This window comes from Aulonocara sp. 'chitande type north' Nkhata Bay, linkage group LG20 (genome assembly GCF_057382095.1).
Source record: "Aulonocara sp. 'chitande type north' Nkhata Bay isolate Kocher_YH1m ecotype deep benthic linkage group LG20, A_spYH_male_GT1.1, whole genome shotgun sequence".
Lineage (NCBI taxonomy): Eukaryota > Metazoa > Chordata > Actinopteri > Cichliformes > Cichlidae > Aulonocara > Aulonocara sp. 'chitande type north' Nkhata Bay.
The window spans coordinates 26,484,955-26,512,870 of record NC_141363.1 but is presented as its reverse complement, the minus strand read 5'-3'; the positions used below and the strand labels follow the sequence as shown (position 1 = coordinate 26,512,870).

Here is a 27,916-nt window from a genome sequence, read left to right as displayed (position 1 = left end):
TTGCTAAAAACAGTCAAATAAATCTGTGCAGCAGATAGGCCCACACACAAAGACAATAAAAACAACATTTTTTTTAATGCTTATTTAAAAAAAAGTTTATTACTTTATTCTGGTAACCATTTGTTTTAGCTCATGAGGGACTCACATGACTCACCTTCGGCCGCTTCACTGTAAACTCATGGGATCGACCTACACAACAGTAAGATGAATGTGAATTATGTCGCAGTCTTCACGTATTCGCTCTCGATATCCCAAATAAAACTTTATCCACATGTTTACATACTTGTAAAACCATCCGCTTACTGCTTTATGTGAGAGAATAAGAAATTATAAAAGACAATGGAAAACAAAACAAAACAAGCTTTTAGAACTACCAGTAAGAAATCACTACAAAATGCAGTCTGGTTTTTTCAGTTGTGTCTTCGTTACAGAGTTTAACATTAAGCATGTAGTCTAGATACATTTATAGTAGAATAAAACGTCATATCTCGGACCTGTGGTCCTAACACTGACATAGGTCATACTCCAAACCATTCATTTTTCTAGTCTAAGTAGAATAATCTCAGCTGATTCGTTGCTGGAAAACAGTTTATACAATCGAACTGACAGGCTCACATAACTAACACCATGACATATTGTTGGTTTAAGCCAAGGAAGAAAAAAAAGTAGCAGTTTTGGTCCAGTCACAGCAGGTCTGAATAAAAGCATCACCCTCTGGATGCACTGAGTTGAGTCATCTGCGCTAAAATTTGTTGCTTTTCATCATCGTAGCTGAATTATTGCACTTCTTGCAGAGGAAGTGAAACAGAAGCAGTCCGCTACAGGTCTACTTGAGTCATTTTGAAATGAGGTCAACGGCACAATAACTCAGCAATATGCCTGCAATCAACAAATTGAATGAATATTGCTTTTTAAGTGGTTTGATATGTTGTTCAGTCTTCAGAAACAATGTTTTTCATCCGTTATACTAATGATATCCAGTGCTGTCATTTCTTTATACTACACCCCTCTCCACGATCAGCTCTGCCCGTTTCCACACATTAAAAATGTTTTCTGTGGCAGCGTTTTCAGTCCACGCTACCGTTTCCTGGAGCTGGTCCGACCCAGGCTGGCGGTGCTGGAGCGGCGACTGAGGATGGGCGTGGCAGCGGTGGGCGACGTCTCGTTGGGGCAGCCGTGCTGGAGCAAAATATCGATGCAGCTTTTGCTCCCTTTTTTCGTGGCCAGCATCATGGCCGTCTGGCCTTGGTTATCTTTCGCTTTCACATCGATTCCATACTGCAGGGAAGAGGCAAAGGACAGAACATGATATTTAAGCCTGTTTATTGATTAGATATTGATTAGATGATTGAACAGTTTGAAGTGAAGTGGAGCATACAGCTGAAAAATTATGTGCTGCTCCTCTTCTATTACTGTTGGACAGATTTTCTTTGATTTGCATAGACAGTATATAGAGTTAAGGTAATAAATAAGTCTAACCAGCATAATCATAATTTGATTTATTACTGATTTTTCAGAACTTGCTTCCCTGACGTTCAGTGTTGTCTATGATGACAGGTCATCAGATCTCAGGACCAACATTTAGTTTTTCTTAAACTAATTTGTTATTCAAACTGCTTTACTCGTTTTAACGTGCGCTGAGTGTCTGTTAACACAGACTCAGTCTAGTAAGGGAAAATTATTCCATTACAGAAGAACTCCAGGGGTAGAGCACATTTATTAAATACCACCTGAACACTGTGGAGATCCCAGCACAGAGTCCAGGTGCACTAAAAACAGCCTGTCATCATTTCTTTTGAAGGTTACTGAAGTCAGCACATTCAGTGAAGAGGCCAGCTGGCAATACTGCGATTAGCAATGAGACAGTGTTCTTCAGCTTCAGTTCTTTTACATTAAATTGGATAGAATTGCAGTTTTAACATCACTAATGCTTGGCTGAAATTACACGCACATAGTTTTTTCTTTTTGATTGAAGTTTTTGGGTCAGCTGTTCACACAGGATGTGATTTCATTACCAAACACTATTGTAAAGTGATGAATATCTCCTGCATTTGATTGTAATCTTATCTATGCCACATGTCTGGTCAGATATTTGATGACAGATATCTATTGGCCTAGTTACAGCTCCTACACCCTTCACTATAGACGTCGACTCTGGGGTTTTGTGGAGAGTCTGGTACACTGAGTGCTTATTATAAAGCCCTCAAACACGGAGTCTGCAGGAGTGCAGGCTTCTAACCACACTGTGCAAAGTACAGCAGCTTTTTTAATGTCGTTATAAAAGCTAATAATGACAAACAAGAACAAACAATTTAATATTAAGAGGGCAGCATGTTTTTGAAATGTTGTAAGCACCTGAGAAAAACTCCAAAGGCACATCTGATAAGGGTATAAACTGGTGCAGATGCTGACACGCAGCTGCCAATATGACTCCACAGAGAGTAACACTCATCACAGAATGGCAAGGGTACGTGTCTGCAGAGGCATTCACAGTTTCGAAAGCACAGAAGAGTCCATCACTAAGCATTTACACGATCATGGTGTGCATGCATGCACACTTCTACCGGTCAGTTTTTGAAGTAGTTTATTCCACCCTTATTTCTTTTACTGTGATTTACAGGACTAATGAACTAGTCGTGTTGTTCTACACTCGTCATTGGGCCTGAGGAAATATGAAACCGATATGAATGAGTGTGAACACAAAGAAGATACGCACCCAGATGAGCAGCTGTGTCATGACCACATCTCCCAGCTGGCAGGCAGCGTGCAGAGCCGTGCGCGGCAGCGAAGGCGAGCCGGCCGGCGGAGCGTTGATTTGTTCTTTAGTGCTGTGGGCCAGAAGGAGCAGCAGCCTGGGCAGATCTCTGTCGGTCACTGCAGATAGCAGCCACACCGGCACACCATCCTCTGGAAGCTGCGCCCCTGAGGCCGGCACAAGAGGCGCCACAAAGGCTCGCTGTTCATACTTGGCACGGATCCATGACTCTCGCTCCTCTCTAGAAAAACAGAAACAATACAAAGGAGACACACACATGTAAGATTAGACACTCTTAGAAGCACTGCAGTGTAAGCGAATCAGAACTTTGCTTACATTTAAAACTTGACATATCTGCAGGTTTTTAGAAATTCCACCATGGGTGTTATTTGTTCACGTTTGTACACATTGGATATTGAGCGATCAGATTTTTACCTGCTTTCTGTTAGTTTATTTCTTGGGTCTGGGATTTGATTTTTCCCACAAGCACACGAAACCACCGACAACTTCTCTGCATCACTTTTGACTCCATATTTAACTATTTAAATAAATGTACATTAGATATGAGCAGATGCAGTTTAAGCATTTCATATATGTTTAATCACGAGTGCAAAAAAGTTCTGCAACTCCGGCCATAAAAACAAACAAAAAATAAAATGCAAAAAAAAAAAAAGGATTAAAATTTGTCTGATCTCCCCTTCAAAGCTGTCTCCTGGTGCACTTCCAGTACTCCTGTTAGAAGTCCTGCTCTAACTACTCGTGTCCATTTGTAGACTTTTCGTGGCCCGTAAATTTGCGCTTGCAAGTTTTAAGGGAGAGGCTGGCTTTTAGCTTTCAGTGAAAGGGCCTGAAGAAGATCGTTGGATCGTTGTCCAAATGAAATCTTTTTGATCACACTGTGATGGAAACCTGACAACATTATAATATAACATACAACAATATAATTAAATGGCTGTAACTAGGGTAAATTAAATAATATTACTCATTAATGTATTTACTTTTAGCCCTTCTGTGACAATGAATCAATTTTGATTTTGACTGATGAACCTTTTTTTTAAACCTACTAATAAACCTAATAATGGACATCAATGAGTTTTATTCATAATTTAAATCTCATTTAGTAGCTCTAAACACAAATGTAATCATTTGTGTACAAATCTGCTTAAATAACATATTTAATATTATTTTAGACTTCGTTATTATTCTAATTTATTAAAATGATTCTGTACATTTTTAATGTGCGACCGTGGCTCAGGGGGTTGGGAAGCGTATCTGTAACCAGAAGGTCGCCGGTTTGATCCCCGGGCTCTCTGTCCTGGTCGTTGTGTCCTTGGGCAAGACACTTTACCCTACTGCCTACTGGTGTTGGCCAGAGGGGCCGATGGCGCGATATGGCAGCCTCGCTTCTGTCAGTCTGCCCCAGGGCAGCTGTGGCTACAACCGTAGCTTGTGATAATGTGAGAGTGAATGAATAGTGGCATTGTAAAGCGCTTTGGGTGCCTTGAAAAGCGCTATATAAATCCAATCCGTTATTATTTTATCTGCTTAAAACTTGTATAGGGTGTACAGGAGTTTACAGCAGTTTTTGACGTGTGCTGTGATCTGGCTCAACCCACCGTGTCGCACTCGGTGTGGGTTTGGTCCGTCCTTGGGTGCAGCTCTCCCAGATGCTGTTGGCCATGTGGTTTCCGATGGCAGCCAGCACCTGTGTGAGCTCTCCCGGCCAGTCGTCCAGGTCCAGCGAGCGCACACGGGACAGGTGAGTCCCCAGGTTTCGGTGGATCCCTGAGCACTCGATGCAGATCAGCGCACCCAGATTGAGACTGGCCCAAGTGGGATCTGCAGGATGGGAGAAGAGAGACTGCTTAGCAAGAAAAAACCATGAGCCAATGGCTGCACCACCACAGTCTGTGCATGGTGTGAATTATGCTCCAGAGTAAATGTGCAGCTGGCGGGAAACGTGCCAACGTTTAGGAACTCACTCGGTGCTTCGCAGTCCACACACTGACTGTTGCCTTTGGCATTTCGGATGGCTTGGAGCGCTACGGCCTCGCTCTGACTGCTCCTCCGCGCCTGCACAAACACCCATTTGCATCATTTATTCATATCCACACAAGTGTTTCTGTTTCATAAACAAGTGGTGCTTAAAATCCAACCGCTACCTCAGTAAACACAATGAATAGTAACACGCATTGATTAGAGCAGATGATGACACCACGTGGCATTAAAACTGCAAAACAAAGACATTTTAAATTGAACTATTTTTTAAAGTTAATAACATTTACTTTCTGACATTTTATTTGAGAGCCTTAATTTGGAGTGAGTAAATGTTTTCACTTAGAAATTCTGCTTTGGCACAAACAACTCATAGCTAACCGTCCAATCATGCAAGGCTTTGTAAAGATGCCAAAATAACTGCAGCACAACATGAGGATGTTTTAAAGATAGAGATAGCCACATGGACCAAACAGATGTTCTTGTAGTTTACAGAATAATCAGTCATGTCACTTAGACGCCAACATTAAATATACTCTGCTAATTTCCCCTAATGAAGACCATAATTTACCACAACTTGAAGCTATCAGCTGAGCCCATGAAGTCATCAGGAAAGTTTTACTGAGGTCAAAGATCAAACTATACAGCTTCCTCTTCTTTTTTTGCAACTGCAGGATTTTACAACTAATTGTAAAGTGAATCTTTATTGATATATACTTAGGTGTCATATATGTAGTAATTAAGGGCACAGAGGAGGCTGTCAGAGTTTGTCTTTATGAGGGTAAGAGTTAAGGACATCTGTTTAAATCAGTGCTATTTTCCCCCTCCTGTTTAGTGCATCATTCTCCTGGGTTTATATAGTTCCCTGCTTCTCTTCCCTACTTGCAGTATTAAAATGTTATGATTATATTTTAAACAAAACAGGAGAGCAGTTGTACGAGACGTATTCTGTGGTGTCACAGAAAGAGTGGATGATTTTAGAAACATTGTAATATGTAATTTATTTAAAAAACAAAAACAAAAACAAATAAATCTTTTAGACATACTTTTCCCATTAAGGTTTCACTCCAACAATTAAATTAAGATTGTGATGCATATAGACTACTGTAGGTTTGCATGTTCTTCACTTAAGAGCGCTTCCATTTGAAGTAATTTACCTGCAAAAATTCATCCACGAACCTTATCTTTCAAAACCTTTAAGTAATCTGCGCGGTAAATGCTCGTTTCCCACCCACCTGCCTTTTAAGAACCAACCTAAATTTTAACAGATTTGAGAACCAAAAGATTCATAAGGCTATAGTTCAGGGAAGTTTGGTTAATTCCCAGGGAAATCACCGTGCACATAACTCGTGGGCTGGATTTCTGGTGAATTTCTTTTAGGTTGCAAATATATAGCGCCTCTAAAAAATGTGTCTTCTTTATTGGAAAAGAGGTGTGAGACTGTGCGGGTGTGATTTGATCGGATATGACTGGGATCGGTGACAGCAGAGACTCAAGCACCATCAGATTTTGACTCAAGTGTTTTTAAAATTTGACCTGTATTCTTCCTGGCATAGCTTTCTTTTCCTGCTCTGCTCTCTGCCCCCACACTGCACTTTCATTCTGTCTTGCTGTGATCAGTCAATCAAACCTTCACGCAGATATCCAAAGGAAAAGTTCAAGAGCAGGGAACAGCTTGTGGATTCTATTTTTTCCGCAATATTCTTCTCTTTAAGCCTCCAAGAAATGATGTTTTTAGACAGCAAAATCATTTTAGTTTAGGTGGAAAAATGGTGAGAATAAGTACAGAATCCATTTCTGAAATGTGTTTTCTGTACATGTTTACCTTGTTTCTGCCACTCTCACAGGAACCAAGACTTGCCAGGATTTGGCTCTCTATAGCTGTGACCCACGAGTCCCTCTCGTCCATGCTCGGAGCCTCAAAGTGCCACGTCTGCCCAGTAAACGACACTATGATGAAGTCGGCATTCTCTTCCTCTGCGAAGAGAGGGTGAAGCCGGAGAAACATGACATGAGATTTGCTGCATTCGACAAACCGAGAGAATGAATCCATTGAACTTTCAGTCGGTGGAGGAAAAATGAATGAAAAGCAAAACAAAACAAAAAAGTGGTTTAGATTGAGACATGAGGACAGAAAAATCTTTGGGTTATTCACGCTGAGGGTAATTCAAACAAACAATGGGGTGTAGATTATGGATGTCAGGCACACAGGGAAGGAAAACAGTCAGAGAGCACAAGCTGTGTCAGCACCATCACCCTCACTTGTTACCTGTCTTATTAATGTTTCTCAAGCTACCAAAGCTCTTTAATTTCCACATTTTGCGTTTGGCTGCAGAGCGAGAGATAAGCAAGAGAAGAGAAAGAGGAGTGCAAGTGTTAGGAAAAAAAGGCAGATACGAAATATTCAGAGAAAGACAAGCACGTTTATTAATCTTTATCCACACAGAAGAGAAAGAACGGGAAAACAAGAAAAGTCAGAATATAAGCAAGTGTGTCTTAGTAGAAAGTAAAGAATATAAAAATCTCTCAGAACTAAAGAATAAAGATTTTATTTAGTTATTATTTTGAGTAAAATTGTTTCTGTATATATAAAGCAAATAGAAAACCCAATTTCTTATTTAACTTAAACTGTTAGCATCAGTAGTTGCGCCTTGTGGAATGATGATGTTACCTTCGGCTTGCCCGACGGCTGCATCCCCTTTCTGATTCATGCTCTTCTTCCTCCTGTTCTTCTTCCTGTCGCTCATGGGAGATGATTGGCTGGGATCTTTTCCACCAAACGAACCGGCTGTCGCTTCCAGGGCATCTGACATTTGGCGCAAACATAACAAAACATACATGACAGAATTGTTTTCAGTCGCAGCGGAGCTGAGGCTGCACCCAGAGTGTCTGAGCCGGCGATGGTGGCTGAAAGGTTTCATTCCCTGCGGTACGTACCGACACTTTGTGCTTTGGTGGACAATGAGGAGGGGCAGCGCTGAAGTCCTCGCTCACCTCCTTGAGGGGACAAACCGCCAGACCGGTCATCGGCAACGACAGAGAGGGTAGCTGGACACAACTGAGGAACTGATGAAGAGAGAGAAAGTGAAGTGTTTATGTACAATAGGCCATGTTTTTATGATCTTTCAGGCTAAGAAATGTAAATTTATTGTTATCTAAAGCTTTATTTTCAAGTATAAAATTCCAGGAACAAACATATGGAAGGAAGATAAAACTAGAACCTGCAATCTTTTTAATAGCCAGCAGAGGGCGACTCCTCTAGGTGCAAAAAGCAGATTGTATCAAAGGCCATGACAAAACTAGCATTTTATAATATTATGGTAACAGTTAAGAGTTAAAACGCATGATAAAGGAGGGTGTGTTTCAGGAGAAAGTAAACACAACAATCCTCGATTTCTTGGTCAGATCTACTCTAAATAAGTGGATTTATCAAAAAGATAAGAAGACATGTCCATCTTTTATATACAGTCTTCAAAGTATGGTCTATTTATCCTCCTAAAGAAGACGTACCTGTACTGGTGCTATCAGCGGCTGGCAGCTCTTTACTCAGCCCGTTGACTCCAGGTACAGCTCCAGGGGGGGCGGGCGAGGGGCCTGTCGGTGCGACTGCTCTTGGAGGACGTTTCCCGGGAACTTTAACAGTCACACGCAGCAGATCGATTTCCTTTCCATGGGTATTCTGCGTGTAGTCCTGAAGAGGACAAGATGTTGCATGTTTTTAATCATCTTAGTGATCTGTAATGTTTTCCAAAACAGTCTTTAAGTCAGTCATGGGGGGGTTTTTTTCTCAAAAGGCCCTGATTTAAACAACTGAATTAAAATATGGTGCAAATAGCATCACATCTCATGAATTCTGCTAGAATACCTAAATTTCTGTAGATGTAACAAATAAGAATGGGTCTTTCTTTCAAAAACCAATAACAAAAACAATCTAAAAGCATAACCGGTCCCTTTAAATGTGAAAAGCTGCAGATCTTCTCTCCCCCCTGCTCGTTTACTGTCGCATTGATCGGTGTTGTGGTGTTTTCTTACACTGGAGCTGGAGTGATAAGACAGCGTGCCATTGTTGGACAGGGTGACATATTTCTTCTTCCACTCCTTATTCAGAGAGCTCCCACTCCTCTTCCACAGGATGCCCTGTCAAAAGCATCAACCGGGGGTCGCATCAGTCACAGCAAACCACAGTCTGAATCTGCCTAAATTTAGAGCCGCCCCTTCAAAGTGTACCAGAAAGAGTTCGACAGCAATAGCTGAGAGCTCTTGTATTAATAGAACACCCTTGAGAAAGGTTGAAAAGGATGAAACAACAGACTTCTGTGCTGCTTATGTAAGACAAAATAAATAGACAAATGTATTTCTGTTCCCATCTTATTTCCGACAAGGGAATTGGCTCGTGTTATTGTTATAACTGCAGCGTGTAAATACCCCCATCACTGGATATTCGGCTTATTTTTGCTTGTAACGGAAACCAAACCTGTTTGATCGGAACGCCCCGCAGGCTGCTCAGGTCGCCTTTAGCGTCGCCACCTTTTTTGTCTGTGTCCCGGTTCTGCAACGAATCCAACAGAATTTAAAGTGTTAAAAAAGAAGAGGAGACGATTTAAGCGAGGAGAGTCAGAGGGGGGCGAATGGAGTGAAATGAGAATGAGATGAAGGAGACTAAAAGGTGTGAGACACGAGCAGTTGGAGGTGACTGACCTTGAAGAGCGAGGGGCGTCTGGGGATGCTCTTCAGCGAGCGAGCGTTGACGCTGCCTCCCCCGTCTCCCTGTGCAACTCGCAGCTCTCTGTGGCTCACCACAGGGGTGGAGGGGAGGGAGTAGGCGTAGCCGATACTGGGGCCATTACTGGCCTGAGAGGAGGAGGAATTGGAGGAGGAGGTGGAGGAGGTCAGGAGGTCAGGATGCAGGATGGGAATGGGAATGAGAAGAGATGGAGAGAGTGAGGATGGGGTGAAAGATGAAACAGAGTCACAAAAAGGTGATGATGAGTGACAACGTGAAGTCTTCAGTCGATCGGTGTGATTGATGGAAACTGATGGATGAAGAACAGGGCGGGCTGTGTTTTCATTGACTAAGCTAAAGTAATCAAACACGACACAAGCGTTGGTGTACACAACCTTAGATGATCCTTTGAATGTCATTTACATTTTAAATATCACGATTAAATCATATGTTCTAAATAAAAACAGGAAAATAGTAACAGTTGGAAGTCGTGTCCGATGTACTGTACTCTACAGGGTGGGCTCATTTTTAACATCAGTGCCTTGATGCCAGTAATAGATGAAGATTATATTTCTGAGATAAATATAAACGCATAATATTTGGAGTTTAGGTTTTATTTTTATAGTCACTGGGATATTTCCAGGGATAATGCTTTGGTCCACCAGCAACAATTTGTTAAATGTTAGCATTCATGTCTGTTTTATGATTATTTTCTATTTTACTTTGAAGTTCACATGTACTTCCTGTCTCTGTCTCCCCCTGATTCATGATTGTTTTCAAAGTAATCCAATATTTCCCTCTGAATATCACAAAAAACAAAACAAATATCTAACATTTAGACTTATGTACCTGAGTAAATGTATCGCTTCACACCACTGCTTAAAGCTACATAAGTTTTCAAAATGTATTTTTTAAATATACAATATATTTAATCCTCTTTTGATTATATTTGCGCTACAAATATACGAAGCCTTGAGGTTAATGCTCACTTCCACCTGCTCACACGATCAGTGAAAGTTCACTTACATGTCACATAACCTGAAACTGCTCAAGTGTCACTACTGCTGCAGGTCATCATGAAACAACATATTCAAAAATGAGAAAAAGGAGTTATGATTCCAAAAAACAGCAACATGATTTATTACTGTATGTTGCTTGCCAGAGGTGACTATTTTCCCGCAAACCTGCTCTAAGAGGAAAAATGACCCCAGTGTACAAAAACTGCAGTTCCCCTAATGGCCACTAGAAGGTGACTCTGGATGAGAGTCAACCTCCATTGACTCTCATGTTAAAGTGTCCATATTTGTATCATTGTGTAACGTACTTACAGTCTGACAAAGGACAGTTTGGGGTCTGGTCTTGGATTCTGGAGTTAGGGGCGTGGCTGCTTTGACTAACCTCTCCACCTGTAATACCGGTGCCTTTTGGAGCATGTATGCTTTATTTGCCTTTTAGCTCTAATTGGTGTCTTTTCTGTGCATTGCACCTGTACATTTTATCTATGCAACATGCGTACGTCACCCTTTTATCTAAATATGGTCACTTCTGGCTACAGAAAACAAAATGGCACCAGTCCAACAGCAGTATAAGCAACATTTTGTTATTACTCATGAAAAATAAATTTTGGATTTGTCTTTGAGCAAAATGTGATGTATTCAATGGACGTCCTTTAACATAAAGAATATTTGCTGATTAAGTAATCACTAAAGTTATTTTGATCCAGTCTGACGGTAAGTAAGTAAATAAATATGTGTGCCAAATTTCCTTGCAATGCATTTGGTGTGCTGCTGACTTACATCCCCAGAGTCTTTCTGCTAGCACAGCTTAAAACATGATCAGCTGGCATTAGAAGAACGGTGAAAGAGTGCTTTAATTTTGAAGACAGCATCAGCATAGCAACAGCAGAACACTTTCATCAGTGTCCTATATTTATCATGTCTTATGTAATATGAGTGAATGGGTTAAATGCAGAGAGCAATTTCCCCACGGGGCTCAATAAAGTACAATAATAATAATGTAATATCTGTCTAGACCGAAAGAAGATTGTGTTTACTCAAACAGTCGACTAATAACTACCGAGAAGGCGTCACACCTGACAGTCATAGTCGCTGCTCTCTTTCTACAGTTCTTTAAATGTGCTCAACATGCTGAGCTTTTTGTTTTGTGAATTTAAAGAAGATGTAATCAGCAACGAGGGCCAAGAAATACTTGAATCAATAATTGAATCCGGACAAATAATTATCTGAAGTAGAAAATACATGATAGAATATCCACTCAAAAACATGTTTTGTCCCTGATAAACATGAAGCAAAATAATGTGATTAAATTTCAACTAAATATAAAAAAATCAAAGGTTTATTCATTCAAATAATTAATCATTGTAGAAAATAAGCTTAGATGATATGAATGTAAAACAATCACGTAAATTTCATTTGACCAGATTCTGTTAAATTTGATATTTTACTTTGAACATTTTATATGTAATCAAATTATTTAAAATCCACAATTTGGGATAAATATTTTTTGAGTGTGTGGTGGCAAGCAATCACTACCGTTATTTCAGGTATTGCAATTTAATTTACGTCTGCTTTTCAGAGGGATATATTGCACTATTAACTCACTGGGTTTACTTAATATCCACATTTTCATCTGAAACATCTGTAGTTGGTGAAAAAACTCATGCAGAAGAAGAATGTAGAATATATAAATGTATATCTCACAGCAAACTGTGTTGTGCTTTTTTCCAACAATGAAAAAAAAATCATACTTCTGAGAAACTAACTAGAAATTTTTATGCAATAACAGCAAATTCTGACAGAAAATATTTTTTTAAATGGCAAAGTCAAGCCTCCACAGTACACAGAATATTTTGTACGGTATATGTTTACATATTGTTCTTAACTTGAGTTTAGGTTTTATGTGTATTTGTTTGAATACTTTCATTTTCACTTATTTCTTACCAGGAAATGGTTACAGCACGTTACAGCGCTCTGTTTTATCCACATAAATTTAAGGATCTCACAGTTTAGCCAGCCTGGTTTTAAACACTGTGCTGTGAGACATACCTGTTACAGTGCACACAATAATTTACACATTATGGCATTAATATCAATATTATTAATGATCAAATAATAATATCTAATAGATGTAAGTTTTCAGTTAAATATATATTTATACACTTTTACATTATAGTTTCTTCCGCGTCTATGTGAAGTCAAAAGCACAAGATGCCTCAGTTATGAAGCGAGCTTTTTCATATTTTAGAGTAAAAACATAAATTAGATTATTGTCAGTCCAAAGACATTTGACATCATGCTCTAAACCTTAAAGTATAATAAAGTAGGAATATAGTACTAGGTCCTTTTAATGTGTAATAATAAAGGTCATCATTATAGAAACTGGTATTGTTAAGACATGGTGCCTGACCAACAGGATATCTGAAGGTGGGGGGGAAAAGGTGCCACTTCATTAGTTGGTTGGTTTGTGGCTGTTTCACAAACCAACAAAATTAGGAAGTGTGTTTAGTTAGTTTTGGTCCCACAACAGAAAGCTTTTATTATACACGACTCCTGGCTGGTGCATTAATGCCAATCTTATTATAAATAAATAGATAAATAAACCTTCGTTTGTGCAAAACGTAATTTTGCAGAAGATGCATGATATACCTTCAGGCCTAGCCACAGTGATTGACATGTTGCTACCCTGTGATGGTGATGGTGAACATTAAATTCTCCAAACCGGGTAGACCATCTTCGGATATTAAGGAGAAACTAGCGCTCAGTCTAAAACGACCCCATTAAAGAATGGTTTCTTTAGTCAGGAAGAAAAATCATCACATAACTGAGCGATATAAACAAGTGAACAAGTAAAAATTTATTTCAAAAGGAAGTTACCCCCAACACCTGCTGAGCATTTTTGTGAAAAGCTCTATGTGGTGAGATAAGATCTTCTACCACTAAGTTTTGAAAACGGATCTGTTCTGCTTACCAAACAAAAAACTGTTTCATTTTATTTACCACTTTTCTGCCACAGTTTCTTCAAAATGTGTAACACAAAGTCCACCGATCACATGCAAAAAGTTAGGTAGTTACTTAGAAAAAGGCTTGAAAATGTCAGGATTATCAAGATAAGGCTATCAGTGTGGTTTGTGTTTCATTAACCATTAAATTTGCAAATGCAATATGGGGTATCTCCTATGGGAGTGACCCAGCAGTAAAACCGAAAAAGGACGTGTTACCTGTCCAGGGAACGATGCTGATCCAGGTGTGGAGCCTCCCGAGTGACTGGGTGAGTTAGGCAGAGACTTGCAGGCCTGCAGTGCCGCCTGCTTCTTCTGAGCTACAATCTTCTGAGCAGCTGAAAAACAAACACTCAAACAGTTGAGTCTGTTTCAAATGTCAGTGTGTAAATAGTAATGGGTGGATATTTTTTAAATGTTATTTTCCTTGTGAATCACATCCTTAAGCCTGTTCTTTTGTTGATGCTGATATCACTTATAAAATGTGAGTCAGCTCACCCTCTGAAAACACTCGGTCAACGTTGAACCCGTAGGTGGCGCAGGTCTCGTAAAAGAGGGAGTGACGCACGTCAATACACAGCTGTCTGGCTCTCTGATCTTCAATCACGCGAGGGTTGGTGCTGCTGATTTTATCTAAAGAAAGAAACAATATCAACATTGTAACACCTGCTTGTCCCATAAGCATCTTCTTTTGTTGTGGATGTTAGGAACCCATTCCTATGAATGCAACTCGCTGGACACGTTGCACATCTTGGCAGTAATCCTTAATTCTTCATGGCATAGATTCAACTAGGTGCTAGATTCTTACTGTGCCATCTTAATGCTGAAGCAGAATTTCAGTCTCATTAGAGCATGTGACGACTGTCTGTTGTCCAGTTTTGGTGAGCTCGTGTACATTATAGCATCAATTTCCTGTTCCTAACTAACAGGACTGGCAACCAATGGGGTCTCTGCTGCTTCAAGGTTTGACGGATTGTGCATTTATCGAGCTTCTTTTGGACATTTTGATTGTATTGGGTGGTTATTTGAATTATTGCAGCGTTCCTATCAGCTTGCAGCAGTGACAATTTTCCTCTGAACTCTGGCAAAACATGGCATTTACACCCAGAGAGCTGCTAAGGGAGGAGACCCTGAATCCTCCCTTAGTTAGGCTGCAATAGGTGTAGGCTGCTGGGGGATTCCCATGATGCATCCCTTCAGTTACTCATTCACTATGTGTTAATAGACCTCTCTGCATTGAATAGTACTTGTTATTAATCTCTGGCTCTCTTCCACAGCATGTCTTCTATCCTGTCTTCCCTCTCTCACCCTAACCAGTTGCAGCAGATGGCCCCGCCCCTGCCTGAGCCTGGTTCTGCCGGAGGTTTCTTCCTGTTAAAAGGGAGTTTTTCCTTCCCACTGTTGCTTACTCATAGGGGGTCATGTTTGTTGGGTTTTTCTCTTTATTACTGTGGGGTCTACCTTAGAATATAAAGTCCCATGAGGCGACTGTTGTTGTGATTTGGCGCTGCATAAATAAAATTGAATTAAATTGAATTGAACTGCTGCTCACTGAATATTACAGTCTCTCATTAGTTAAGCTTAAATGCACTGAGTTCCTGTCATGTGACCGACTGATTAACTTAACTTAAGTTAATAAAGGTTTGGGCTCTGAATATTTGAGGGTACATGACTGATTTGTGCGTTTACCTTGTGTGCCGACCACTATGACTGGGATGTCTGAGCGGAAGGCGCTGAGCTGGCTGTAGAGCTGGTAGAGCTCCTGGAAACTGGCCTCATTCTCCAAGCTGAAGACCAGAATGACTGCATCAGCCCAGCTGCTGAACTGCAGGAGGAAAAGGATAGATGGACAGATGTTATCTTACTGTGCACTGATGGATGATGAAATGTGCAGTGTTACAGGTCTGTCACACTCACACACACAAACACACACATACACATCATCACAAAGAAGCACCTGTGCATCAGGTGGTCCAGCGTCCTCTCTGATCAATAATAAATGACTCTGACCATCCACCAGCACTTCCTTTTTGTACCGTCCACCTGTCAGGAACAGTGACAGTGACAGACAGGTTATTCAGCAGAGTGACACCCCGAGGATGAAGCCATATCACGCACCAGGTTTCTGAGGTTAGGGATACAAAACTCACGCACACAAGAAGCCACTTTTTAGATAGGATGTGCTTGTGTCTTACCATCAGGTTTCTCGACTGCGGAGTAACTGCCTGTGATGTATTTGTTTACCAGCGCCGATTTGCCACTTTTCAGACTTCCCAGAACACCCTGAGAGAAGGAGGAAGGAAATGCAGCACACACAAGTTGATTCAGGTTCAGCCTGCATGCACATTTACAGCACCATGCAGCAAATATAACTCTCAGACTAAATTAAAACGCATCAGACACAGACTTTCAGTTCCTCCATCGGATAAGCTTTGGTTCCTTTTAGGCAGTTTACACTGTCTGTTATTTAATCTGTATTTTCCACCTGTAGACTGCTTTGTCATCCACATATAGAAATGTGCAGCAGTGAGTAGGTGAAGATAATTCTGAAAGTGCTATAAAAGTGCTTCATTGTAATACAATCTGGTAAAAGTCCCGTGTTCAAAAATATACGGGGAAAGTATGATGCCCATTTTTAGCTCCATATTTTTATTTTTGGATTTCACTAGAGAGGCTTTGTACGATTCACTGCTCAGTACGAGGGCTTGGTGCAGCACCTCAGTTCATCTGGTGTCTGAAACAACCTGTATTGGCACTCAAAGAGCTTGGGAACCGCTCTGTACATGGTTCTAAAGCTCTTTGTGGCACATAACATTTCATGTGCTCCATTTTTTTAGCCAGACACACACAAGAGAACAATCAATAACAATAACAATAAAAATAAAAATAAAAATGGCTATAACTGAACATTAGTTAATTTGAGATCAGCATTTATTCATTTAACCGTGTTTCACTTTATATTTTCCCTTTTTTTAAATCCTTAACTGCTTCAAGCCAACTTCCTTCTGATTGGCTGCCTCTCATAAACCGAAGGTCTGGATGGCAGGTGGGCGGAACTTCTGGGCTCACTGGCAAAGTCTCAAGTCAAGTTGTTTTTTAGTCAGAAAATAGAGCTACTTTTTTAACATGGCGACCAAAAAAACCAACAATGCAAAAAGTGTTGAGTGTTTTATTTTGCCGGAGGTTTCTTCCTGAGTTTTTCCTTCCCACTGTCACAGAGTACTTGCTCATTTTTTAGGAAAACTAAAGCAACTTGAGGCAACTGGTACTGTGATTTGGCACTATTTAAATACAATTTAATTTAATCTTTTTCTAAACTAAACCCAGTAGTTTTTATGATTAAACGTGACCAGATAATTTTGGCTAAAGTGTGAAAAATATGTAGCATACGACTCAAACTTGTGAGTCTGGTGTCGGCAGGGAAATGAATCGCTATCACAGCCCCTTTGGCCTTCAACTGGGAATTTTTTTAAATTGGAAAACAGGAATTTTGTTTACATGGACCTGAGTCAGTTTATATGAGAGCGGACAGACAAAATGTTTAGGGATATGAAAATAAAGGTGGGAATTTTTAGGTGCAGGACTATGAATCAGTGGTCATAATTATATAATAAAATATCGTTAAAACCACTTTGTGTTGTACTGCCTAGAGTGAAGACAGGTGTGCGGTGGCAACCTTAGTATCTCTCTGAGAATGTAGGTAAATGTACTCATTGTTTTCTTGGGTAAATCTAGTTTTGGGACAAATTTTCAGAGCTTTTTGGACTGTCTTTTTCTGTTGTGATTTGTGATCCTGTACAGGGTTTATGGCCTTAGTGACCAATGAAATAAAGGTTTTGGATTTTTACCCATTCATTTATTTGGGAGGTTCAAAATCATGGCCCTGAGCTGTTGCCCAGATGGTTGCTGAGTTGCAAGACATGCTTCTGTCAGTATGCGGATTTCACCGCTCAGGTTACACACTTCATGTCATGTCATTTCTACTAACACTCAAAGGGGGTGAACAAAATTAAGATTTTCCATTAAAGCCAAAGTACTACCAATATATACATGAGCAAGTATTTTCCACCAGAAAAATCAATTAGCAGCTATTCTGATACTTATTTTCTTGCTAAAATGCCCGTTGTTAAAGATTCCGGCTTTTCTGCTGTGAGGACTTGTTCTCTTCCCTTTTCATTACTTTAATAGTTTCCGTTGTTTAAACAAAAAAAGGGCATTGTTCACTTTGGACTGTGGGAAACTGTGAGAAGATTTTCACACCATTGTCTGAAAATTTGCGACTCAAATGAGAAGCTAATGAGCATCAGCATCCATTATGAAAACCATGATTAGTTACAGTTAAAAATACCGACCAAAACAGTAAAATGCCGTTTAAATGAACTCATCAGCAAAAACGGTTACAAAATAAATTAACATGATGTTAGTCAGAGGGCTTGTTTGGCTATTTGAGTGTTTCTACTTTTAATATTTGCTATGCTCACAGAACATTTTAATCCAGGCTTTTTAATTGTTATTTAGCATCACTGCAGTGCAATATGAGTACCTCTACTTAATTCACAGGTACATTTAGACCCTTTTTAGAGGTCCTCAAGTGCTAATTTCAGTGATGCAGATTTAAAACAGACTTTAACTAAAATATAGCAAAGTACAAATTGTTCTGATAATGTGGGGACATTACTGTGTCTGCTTATTTTTATTAGTTCTCTAAAGAGTGTCAAACACGTTCACTAATATAGCTTAAATTACCAGAGATTATTAGCTCATTTTAACCTTCTGATCCACTAATCAGGCTGGTATATTGCGAGTTGCCAGCCAAGGAGCTGCTGTGTATTATTATTTTAGTTTGTTAAAAGTTTCTATTCCTATTCTGATCAAATTGGGCTTCAGTGTTTGTTTACAGTACAGCTGATATGGTTTATGTTTAAGGTTACAGTTTCTCTCATTTTTTCACTGCAACATTTAAATTCACCAAGAATTATAACGCTGCAGCTTCTGTTTTACACACATTCATCGATGATGATTTCACATAACTAAACAGTCTGCTGTACTGTTGTCGATTGTGCATCTCCCTCTTGCTCTTATATTTTTGTCATTTTCTAGTGTCTAGTTGAGTGAGGAGGATGGAGAGAGAGGGGGGGGGGGGGGGGGGGGACAGAGAGGTTGAAGAACGAGAGACCAAAAAGTGAAGTTAGCTGGAAAAACAAAAGTAGTTTTTCATGCAAGTCGTGGAGGCTTTGTGTGTTTTCCAGTAGCACACAAGTCTGCATACTAAAAGGAGGGCTTGTACAGTTTGAATTAAAACACTTTAATATAAAACAACTCTATTACCAGTTTGCTTTGTGTACGGGTCTGCAGACTGGCAGGGTGATTCCCCAGTGTCTGTACTGAATAATGATATTTTAAGTGCTTGATGATTGGGTGGACTGCCTCTATGTGATTAACAGACTGAAATAATGTTTCTTATCTTATCTGCTTTTTCACAAATGGTTCTTTAACTTCCTAAATGACTGTATCTTTGCCTAAAGGCTCCACCCTTAAACGGGTCGATTAGATTGAACTCTCTGACTTTTCACTCTAAAAAGTAGTACTAGTTTCACTCTTAGACACTACAAAAGGTCATCCACTTAACTAGGCTGCTTCTGAAGGTAACATTGTAATGTTTATCCAATTGAACTGAGGTTTGCAAATGTGGAAACAACATGTTCCATTAATATTAATTACAGTGCACTGCATGCATGACATTATGATTGGAAACTGAGGTTTGACCCTACGCTCGCCCCTGACTTAGTTTAAGAATTTGAATACTTCCTCTACTCTGCACAAACGTCCTGCCTAGTTTGGAAATTCATTCCTGCAGACAGAACTCGGGACTTAAAAAAAATCATCTTTACCTTTTTAAGCTCGTAATATCCAACAGATCTCTGCTGACCTGCTTTTCGCGGTCTTTGACTCTTGTACAGTATTTTTGGTTCCTGTTTTGGTTTCTTTGATATCTATTCTCCTTTCTTATGTTTCTGAACTTCCTGTTATCTGTTACCCTTACCTCCCCCTGACTTGTCTATTTGTTCAGAGACAAGCGAAGCGTTTTCCACTTCCTGTTTTATTTTGGTAACTGCTTTTTGTTCTGTGCCGCCTCTGCTTTTCTTTTCATTCTAACAGTGTCAAAGAAAAAAAATTTTATTACCTGTACATTGAGTACACTGAGTACGGATTCATTTGGTGATGCTGGCATGGTACGGCTCAATAAGTCACATATATAAATGAGATTCCTGCAGCAGAGAAACGATTTCACACTTTTTTCATCTGATTTTAACCAAAAACTCTGAACCTGTTGCACATCAGGTGATGTCTTCAGCATCAGTTACCGTGGTGATCTAACAGGTAAAGAGAGAGCCACTTTTATGACACTGAAAAATCGGACTTTAAGCTCTTTTAGCTGGCTAACCCATCCCTCCAGTTTACCTGGTGCTTGTTTTGGATTCCTGCTTTGTTTCCTTTGGTCTTTGCTAATTTTTGGATTTTAATTTGCAGCTTTTTTGTTATTTTGTTTCCCTCTTTGTCCTGGATCCCGAGGATCCTCTCTCATCTCAAATTAAAATCTCAGATTTAGGTTAGAGGTATGTTGTACCAAAAACTGTGTAATTTTAGTATCTGTTTAACACACCAGAAGAAGAATCTTACAGCAGAACACAAGATGTGACATATTTTGTTTCTAAAAGTCTTCTCTTCAAAGTGGTTCACTGATGATTGTTTCATTTTTCATTAAATATATATACATATACACATATATCTTTTTGCATTAGCCTCATCTCCAATACAGATAATTAACTATAAATTACTGTAATAGATTCCTCTTTTTCTAATGCTCTGGCAGTGAAGGGGGTTTTCTCACCAGTCTCAGCTCAGGGATGGATCTGCTCAGCGTCCACTCCTGGCTGTTGGCAATATTTACTAGAGAGAGAGACAGACAGGGACAAACAGTCAGCGAGGCGGTGACACATCATTTAGATTACATACAGTAAAAAGGGCAGCCATCTTAACAGCCTGCAGGAGGGCAATAAATCACACAGCTGCTGCGTGACTGGCCTCACGTGCGGCCTGGCAGGTCGCCTTAATGAATATAACCTTTCAGTCACGATGGGGGATCCAGCAAGGTGGAGCCACACCGCTCTTTATCCACTTTGCTCTCCCCGTGCTGGAAATGACGGGCAGCTGTGCGCTGAGCGATGGAAACCTTTAGTGTTCAACTTGCTGCTGCTCAAAGATGTCAGGCACCTTTTTAGGTTTGAACTAAAAGAAATTACAGCTAAATATATTTATATTTGACTCGTGATGAAATTATAACCTGGACACATGTGGAGGTGAAACAGCTATAAATGGCGTATGAGAGAAAGTAAAGTATGATCACCAAAATAGAATAACTTCAGTGACTCAACTGCTTTTCTGCCTGACAGCTGGCACAGTTTCTACCAAGCAGCAGCATCCAGAGGTAAACAACAAACAAACAAGAGTGCCAAAAAACAGTGATTCCTCTAATGAACTGCCTGCAAAACCAATTAGTTCCCACAGAGCCCCCACCAGTATTAACTGTACGGTCATGAAGAAAATCATGTTTACAGCCAGATATGAAAATAAACAAATAAATAAAACATTTTGGTCTGTTTAGCTGATTTCTGTTTCAGTTTTTAGAGGTCTTTGTCTTGTTTTCCCCCGTCTTCCTTGTTTAGTGTCAGCCCTTGTGTTTCAGTGCTCTCCTATGCCCTGTTTTGGTTTTACTACCTGCTTTTTGTTCCTTTCATCTGCTTTGTGATTGTTTGTTTGTGCCTTATTCCCTCATGCCTCTCGTTTTACAATCAGCCTTCTGTCTATACATAATCTCCGCTCTTCCTCTGTCACTGTTGGATTGTCTGCTTGTCTTTTGTGGATTTCTGTGTTCCTTATCTTCAACCCCTTGTGCCTTAAAGGGCTTGTTTGGGTTTTTTTTTTTAACCTAATGTTATTATCTGGACTTATTATAGGCAATAAAACTGCCTTTTTGTTTTAACATGATATACCTAAATTCTAGTATATCACCAGTTTGGATTAAACTTAGGGGTCTGGCTATCTTAAATGACCGGTGTGCAGTTGCTACCTGTCTGCTAAGTGAAGCCACTGAACTGGAAATCTACACCAAACTTCTGCCTTATGGAGCATTTTTAATGGTATTAACTGAGAGATAATGTGACCTGCTGCGCAAAGTTTGTGTATATTTTATAAGTCTGTCCATCTTCGAGGCTTTGAGTCCAAGTTCAGTGGGACACGATACAGTGACTACATTCATATATTAAATAGTTTGTTTTAAAGTTCTCAAATTTAAAGGAAGGTTATCATTAAAACTAAAACTCATAATCTATGCATGTATCTGTCTAAGTCATAGAGAGTCAAGAGACCAAGATCATATAAATGTCTGGTTTGTTTGGTCAACAGCCCAAAATTCCAAAAATCCAGTTTTCACTTTATATAAATAAAATAAAATGGCAGGAATTACTGGATAAATAAAATAAATATGAAAAGTTATTTGGGGTTCCTTTCCTCTTCAGCGACTTACCTAATCGACTAATTCTAAAATCATCAGGGGCCAATTTTAGCTGCAAACTTGGCTTGAAATTGTGTCTGTGATTGTGGCACACAGTCGTCTGCAGTGGTTCGGTCGCAGACAGCTGTGCCAGCGTTCCTATTGGGCAAAAGAGGTGGCATACACCCGATATGATGCGATGCCAACACCCAGAAACCCAGCTGCAGCTCCAGAGCCATTGGAGGGAAAGACAGACAGAAAAATTGATTCATAGACATAAAAAGCATCAGTGGCCAGTTTAGGTGCTCTGTCTGGGAACCCATCAGTGCTTGCCTAATGACCTATCCTCTGGGGGCAGCGGCTGATGTTTCACAGCTTCCGGTGTAACCAGCAGATGTTTCGAAATCTGATAGTTTGCCCTAAAGTTCCCGTTTCACAGACTGCGTGTGATTTCACAATTTTACTATGAATGCAGACATCAAAGGGAACCTACTAGGCTTTCCTGTATTTTTTTTTTTTGTCATACTGTTACGATGGTGGATTTGTATTAAACATGGCCAAGTTTCAGATAATTACATCAGTGTGGCCCTTTTATGGTCATCTCACTTTTAGCCTATCAGAGATCACAGAGGTTATAGGGAAGGGAAGAGAGCTAAGGGTTTGTTTCAGGCTGCAGACAGGTCAAATGCTGGTTTCAGCATTGTACTTGGCTCAAAATGCTCTTTTTTCTCTCCACTCTCCTCATGGATTGTTTACCTGCATGCAGCCAAACCCAGTCAAACATGTTTGGTTTATACGGCTCAGACAACAAACAGTAACCAAAAAAGACCAAACATTGCTCACGGATATCTGCAAACTCACATGCAGATACAGAGTGTGTTTACAAAGATTAGAGGAGTGAAACACGACAGTCCTGCAGTAACACCTCATAAAAAAGGATTTACTGAACGACTGTCGTGTTAGACTGGATTCATATTTTTGTTAGGTGTACAATAGAGTCTGCTGACATGGTAGCAGCTCAGATTGAGTGCACTGTAATGCTAAAGCCAGGATAAACATGCTCACGGTAGCAGCATTAATTCTGATGTTTAGCAGGTGTCAAGCAGGCTTAGTTGACAGGTAGCACTCTGGACTGAAGCCGTGATGCCATTAATCCTGCACACGCTTTGTAGAAGTTTAACATCTCCATCTCATCAAGGTGGTTATGACTCTTTCTTTGTTAGCAGGAGAAAAGTTATGGAGTCCTTTGGACGACAGTTTTAGAGGCGGGGTCTTGCCCAACTTGGAAATTATTAACTTTTGGACTTTATGGACACATATATGCAACAAATTGAAAAACAACTGGGAAATATTGTCTTGATGCACAGTGTGGAGGACATTTTCAGCCTTGGTGGAGGTACATAGTCTTAGGCTATTCTTGTATAGATATGAGCTTTGTCTTGTTAGCCTCAAATAGTCCGATAAGATTGAAGATGAAGATCTGGAGGCTGAAACAGTGATGACTGTGGTGGCTGATGGAGATCAGTACACACAGCTGCAAAGCTGTCTGCACAGGGCTCCATCTCCATGGTTAAAAAAAGTTTTACACTTCTTCTTGCTGTGGGTTGATTGTAGAATATCTTGGTTCGCAACCAAGATTGCTGCAGAGTGGCTTTCCTCTCAAACAACATTGAATCTTCAGCTTCAAGGACCACTAATGCCTCTACAAGGTTTTTCAGGTTTTATAACGGTAGGCATTAGTCTTGATTCAGGAGCCATGCTGCCTGTGTTCTCCTTTTTTGTTTTTTGTTTTTCTGATAAAGAAAAAGCATTTATCAGAAAATACAAAGCAGGAAAGGAACTAGAGGAAGACAACGGGAGAACGGGAGGTTTTGGCAGACTACCCTGATAGATACACTGCCCATTATCCTCAGTGTGAATGTGTGATGTGTCCTTCAAAAACAGATGATGATTAAACTCAGGCCTGGTTCTAAGTCTAACACCACACACAGCGATGATGTGTTTCACACGATTAAAAAAGGCACTTACACACGAGCTGTTGCTGCAGCCAGCTCCCTCAGAAAAAGGCCAACTCCTACCACACACACACACACACACACACACAGACTTTGCATGTCTTTGTCTGTCTTTCTGACTCAAAGCTCTCTTTATGGCCTGCTGCTGGTGCCAAAAACGATCAGACAATGTGATCCTTCTGCTGCTTCGACACACACATGCCTACGTAAAGCCAATTATCCTCAGTACCCTCTCCAAACCAATCACGAGTGATCCCTCACATCCCTTGTGTGCAGCCTGTAGCTGACATCCAAAACTTAATTCTGTTTTTAGGAAATTTTGTCTCTCAAGCATGTGTCACTGCACACAGACACATACATGCACACACACGCACACACACACACACCTCCTCCACCCTATGTTTCATCAGGCTCTATAGCAGCAGCAGCAGAAGCAGCAGTCCTGCCGGTTGCCATGGCAACACTTCCTCCTGCCTTGAGTATGTGTGTGAATGTGTGTGTGTGTGTGTGTGTGTGTGCACGGTCGGCGAGGCTGGTCTGACTGTTTGAGTGAATCCACAGTGTGCATGTGTAACAGTGTGAATACACAATGAGTGAATGAATGCATAAACACACACACACACACACACACACTCCCTCGCTCGCTGGCTCCCACAGGCCGACACTCGCTTCGTCTTTGAGCAAACATGTTGGTGAAAGAGATGCACTGTTGTACGCTGCAGCCACTCAACTCACAACCCAACAATCCTGAAGCTTAGAAAAGGCACACGCGAGGTTCACACATGAATTTAAATTCAACCTGACGGAGACAAAGAGGGTGAGAAAGAAGGTGCAAAAATAAAAAAAATCAAGCTCCTTATAGTGGCAGATCATGCAGTGGGTGGACTATCAAAGACAGGATTAGAGATGTTCTTGATTCGCTGTGAATCCTCACTTCCCTTTTTTGACGTGGGTGAACGAATATCATCTTATGTCTTTCCTCTTTTCTAATCATTCCAGCTTTATGGAGCGACGCAATCCGACCACCAGCTCCTCTCCCTTTTGGCTTCATCGGAGACTTAAAGCCATGCTGGGAACACTGCTTAACTGTGTGTGTGTTGGGGGTGTTAGTGTCAGTGTTTGTGCGTGCAGATTACCCCTCTAGCGATGTGAAATTGGCCCCGCGCTCTGAGGGGAATTAGGTTAAAACTGTCCAAGATGATTCTATTGTCAATCCTCAGATCAAAGAACTTCATCTATCATCAATTTGCAGACGCACATGGCTTTGGGGAAACGTGACAGTGTTAAAGCCTGCAGATAGATTCTGTGCAGGCTTCTTTAAAAAGATCAACCCCACCCCACCCAAATCATTTCTAATGGATGCCCGTGCACGGATGAAGGGGCTAGGCTGATAAATGTTTGGCTGCATACAGGAGTCCCTGTCTGAAGGATGGATTTGAAGTTGAAGAGGTGACAGTGATGATGTGTTTGTGACCTCCTACCTTCCTCCTCACTGGAGTCTCTCTGTATATAGACGGGAGGCGCTGTGGAGGATGACCCCGCTGCCCCCGAGCTGCTCTTTGTGAAAATGCCACTGATGAACTTGAGCATCTTTCTGTCTTTAGCAGAGCCTCTTTGGCCCTGCTGTCCTTGCTGAGCTTCTCTTGCCAGGCCCAGGTCTTCAGAGAGGCTGTTCAGGTCACTGTTATCCAGCGTGCGGCTTTTGCCTTTGCGAGCCGGTTTGGGGGCCTGGGTAGGAGGTGCAGGTAGGGAGGTTGAGCCGCTCTTTAGCCTGTCCTTTCTGGGGATGTCTCTCATCACTGCAGCCATGCCACCTCCAATCTCCAGCTGTATTCCAGTTTGAGCCTCATCCTGCAGGTCCCGCCATCCTTCGGTCCTGCTCGCCTCGGCCCAGGAGGCCCTGCAGGGGCCTGGCGAGCGCGTCGTCACGCGGCAGTCCTTGCGATCGAGGCTCTGGGCTGAGGTAGGGCTGCGTTCTCTACCCTCCCGGGAGTCGCGGCCGCGGGTGGCCACGCTGCTGTGAGACTTGAGCAGGCTCACGGGCCGCTGTCCTGCAGGGCGGATAGGGAGGCTGGTCCTGGTTGGGGTGCGGCTGGGCTCGGCCACCTCCATAGGGGGTGTTGTGGTTAGAGATGGAGACCTGCATTGCTTTGCCTCTGGGCTGGAAAACGGCTTCTCGACTACGTCTGCTGACTTTGTCTTCTGAATCGTGACTCTCTCAGCAGGTAAGGGGATAGAGAGGTTGCATGGTGGCTTTTCAGCCACTTTACTGGGGACATTTGAGGGTAGTTTATCTGTCAGAGGGCTGAGGGATCTCCTCTCTCCTTCCTTGAGTTCATCAGTGCCCCCTTTCACAATGACAGCATCTTCAGCTCTTTGTGGTTCCCCTAAAACCACTCCAGCTCCATTTTCAGTCCGTGTGGAAGCTCCACCTTCAGCTTCCACTCTCTCATCTCCTGGTCTGGCCTCCACCTCCTTCCCCTGGTTGCTGTTCTTGGCCTCATCTCCATTCTCTTCCACAGCCTCTACCTTGACCAGGGTGAGGGAAATGAGGTAGGTGGTGCGTTGCTGCAGGGCGCCGCCTCCGCTCATGTGGTCAGGCTTCAGTAGACACACAGTAGATGAATGAAACCAGACAGAGCAACATGAGCAACTGACGCTTTTCCAGCGTGTTCGGATGTGAAACAATCTGACGACACGACAAGGACGAAAAACTTACACGGAGGAAGATTAAGTTTCTCCTCGGAAGACACAACAGCAGAGAGACTCTTGGGCTCATCCATCCCCCAAATCCCTCTTTCTTTGTTTCGGATTTTAATTTCCGTCACGGATTTCTTCTCTCACTCTAATTGTCATTTCTCTGTGATTCAAAAACAAAACCCACCCTTCCTGACAACCTTCAGGACCACTGTCAGTACAGTGGAAGCAGCTCTTTTGTTCCTAGAAAACACCCAATTAAAATGTATCCACAACACATGCATGCAGCCACTGAGACAAAAATATCTTCATTATGGTGTCTGATGCCTCATTCTTTATGGTAATCATTTACATGACCTTATTTTATGTGCAGCACTCCCTCAGCTTACATGTTGCTCTGTCCAACCGCTTCAAAAATCTTGATTCATTCGGAATAACAGCTGCCCTGCATCATACGTCATCAAGGATGTGCTGGAGAGCAGCTGTAAAGTGAAAAGGTGAAGTCTTTAAAGATTCATTAGCGTCACCCTAAAGCAGCATGGCACAGTAACCTCCAGAGCTGAATGCAGTCCAGTCCAAATCATGGGCTCTCATTGCACACCTCACATGCGTGTTGACAGCAGCATCCATTCAGAGAGCGCGGCGGCAAAAAAGCAAGCAGCCTCACGGAGACGCACAGGAAGGACACCGATGAGGGCTGGAGGGGATCGGGAGCAGAAGCCAGGAGAAGATGGATGGAATTCTGGGGAAATGCATGACCGAGCGAGGGCGCGTCCGGCCATCACGCCCCTCTCTCTGTCTCCTGGGCAGCCAGTGTCCTGTGAGCGCATCAGGCGCCAAGCACAAGTGGAGACGCCGAGGCGAGTCACAGCTCCTCGACTGCCTGTGAAGCCTTCTGACAGAGACACCGTCGCACAGGTTCAGCGAGTCCAAATCGCATCACGTACACACACACACACACATGCAACGCACCCTCACACATGCACAGCTCTTCTCTCTCGCACTCTGCGTTTCTCTCTCCTTTCCGCTCACTGATAGGAATCTCTGATGTCCCTCCCTCTACATGCCCCTCCTTGTTCCAATAGGCGATCCATACAATGCAGAGCGATCCTGCTTCTCCTTCCTTGCTTTTCCCTCCTCTATTTTCTCTCCCTCTGCT

The 27,916-nt window shown here is 41.6% G+C and overlaps 1 protein-coding gene across 4 annotated transcripts; it reads right to left on the bottom strand.

Annotated features, from left to right (window-relative positions):
* Positions 1–75: 75 nt before the first annotated feature.
* Positions 76–27,916, bottom strand: agap2 (ArfGAP with GTPase domain, ankyrin repeat and PH domain 2). 4 transcript variants are annotated; one of them, XM_086277454.1, is made up of 20 exons: positions 26,780–27,916; positions 25,542–26,661; positions 20,384–20,442; positions 15,687–15,774; positions 15,449–15,534; positions 15,181–15,316; positions 13,990–14,124; positions 13,711–13,829; positions 9,449–9,601; positions 9,225–9,299; positions 8,783–8,887; positions 8,261–8,441; positions 7,688–7,816; positions 7,422–7,556; positions 7,020–7,079; positions 6,576–6,727; positions 4,738–4,828; positions 4,372–4,594; positions 2,717–2,996; positions 76–1,278 (listed from the first exon to the last, which is right to left on the bottom strand). In XM_086277454.1, the coding sequence occupies exons 1-20, from the start codon at positions 26,837–26,839 to the stop codon at positions 1,078–1,080; spliced, it is 3,588 nt and encodes a 1,195-aa protein (XP_086133580.1). In that variant the 5' UTR covers positions 26,840–27,916; the 3' UTR covers positions 76–1,077. The 4 variants fall into 4 exon arrangements, with proteins under 4 accessions (XP_086133580.1, XP_086133577.1, XP_086133578.1 ...); XM_086277451.1 differs by having other exon boundaries at positions 25,542–26,784; XM_086277452.1 differs by lacking the exon at positions 7,020–7,079 and having other exon boundaries at positions 25,542–26,784.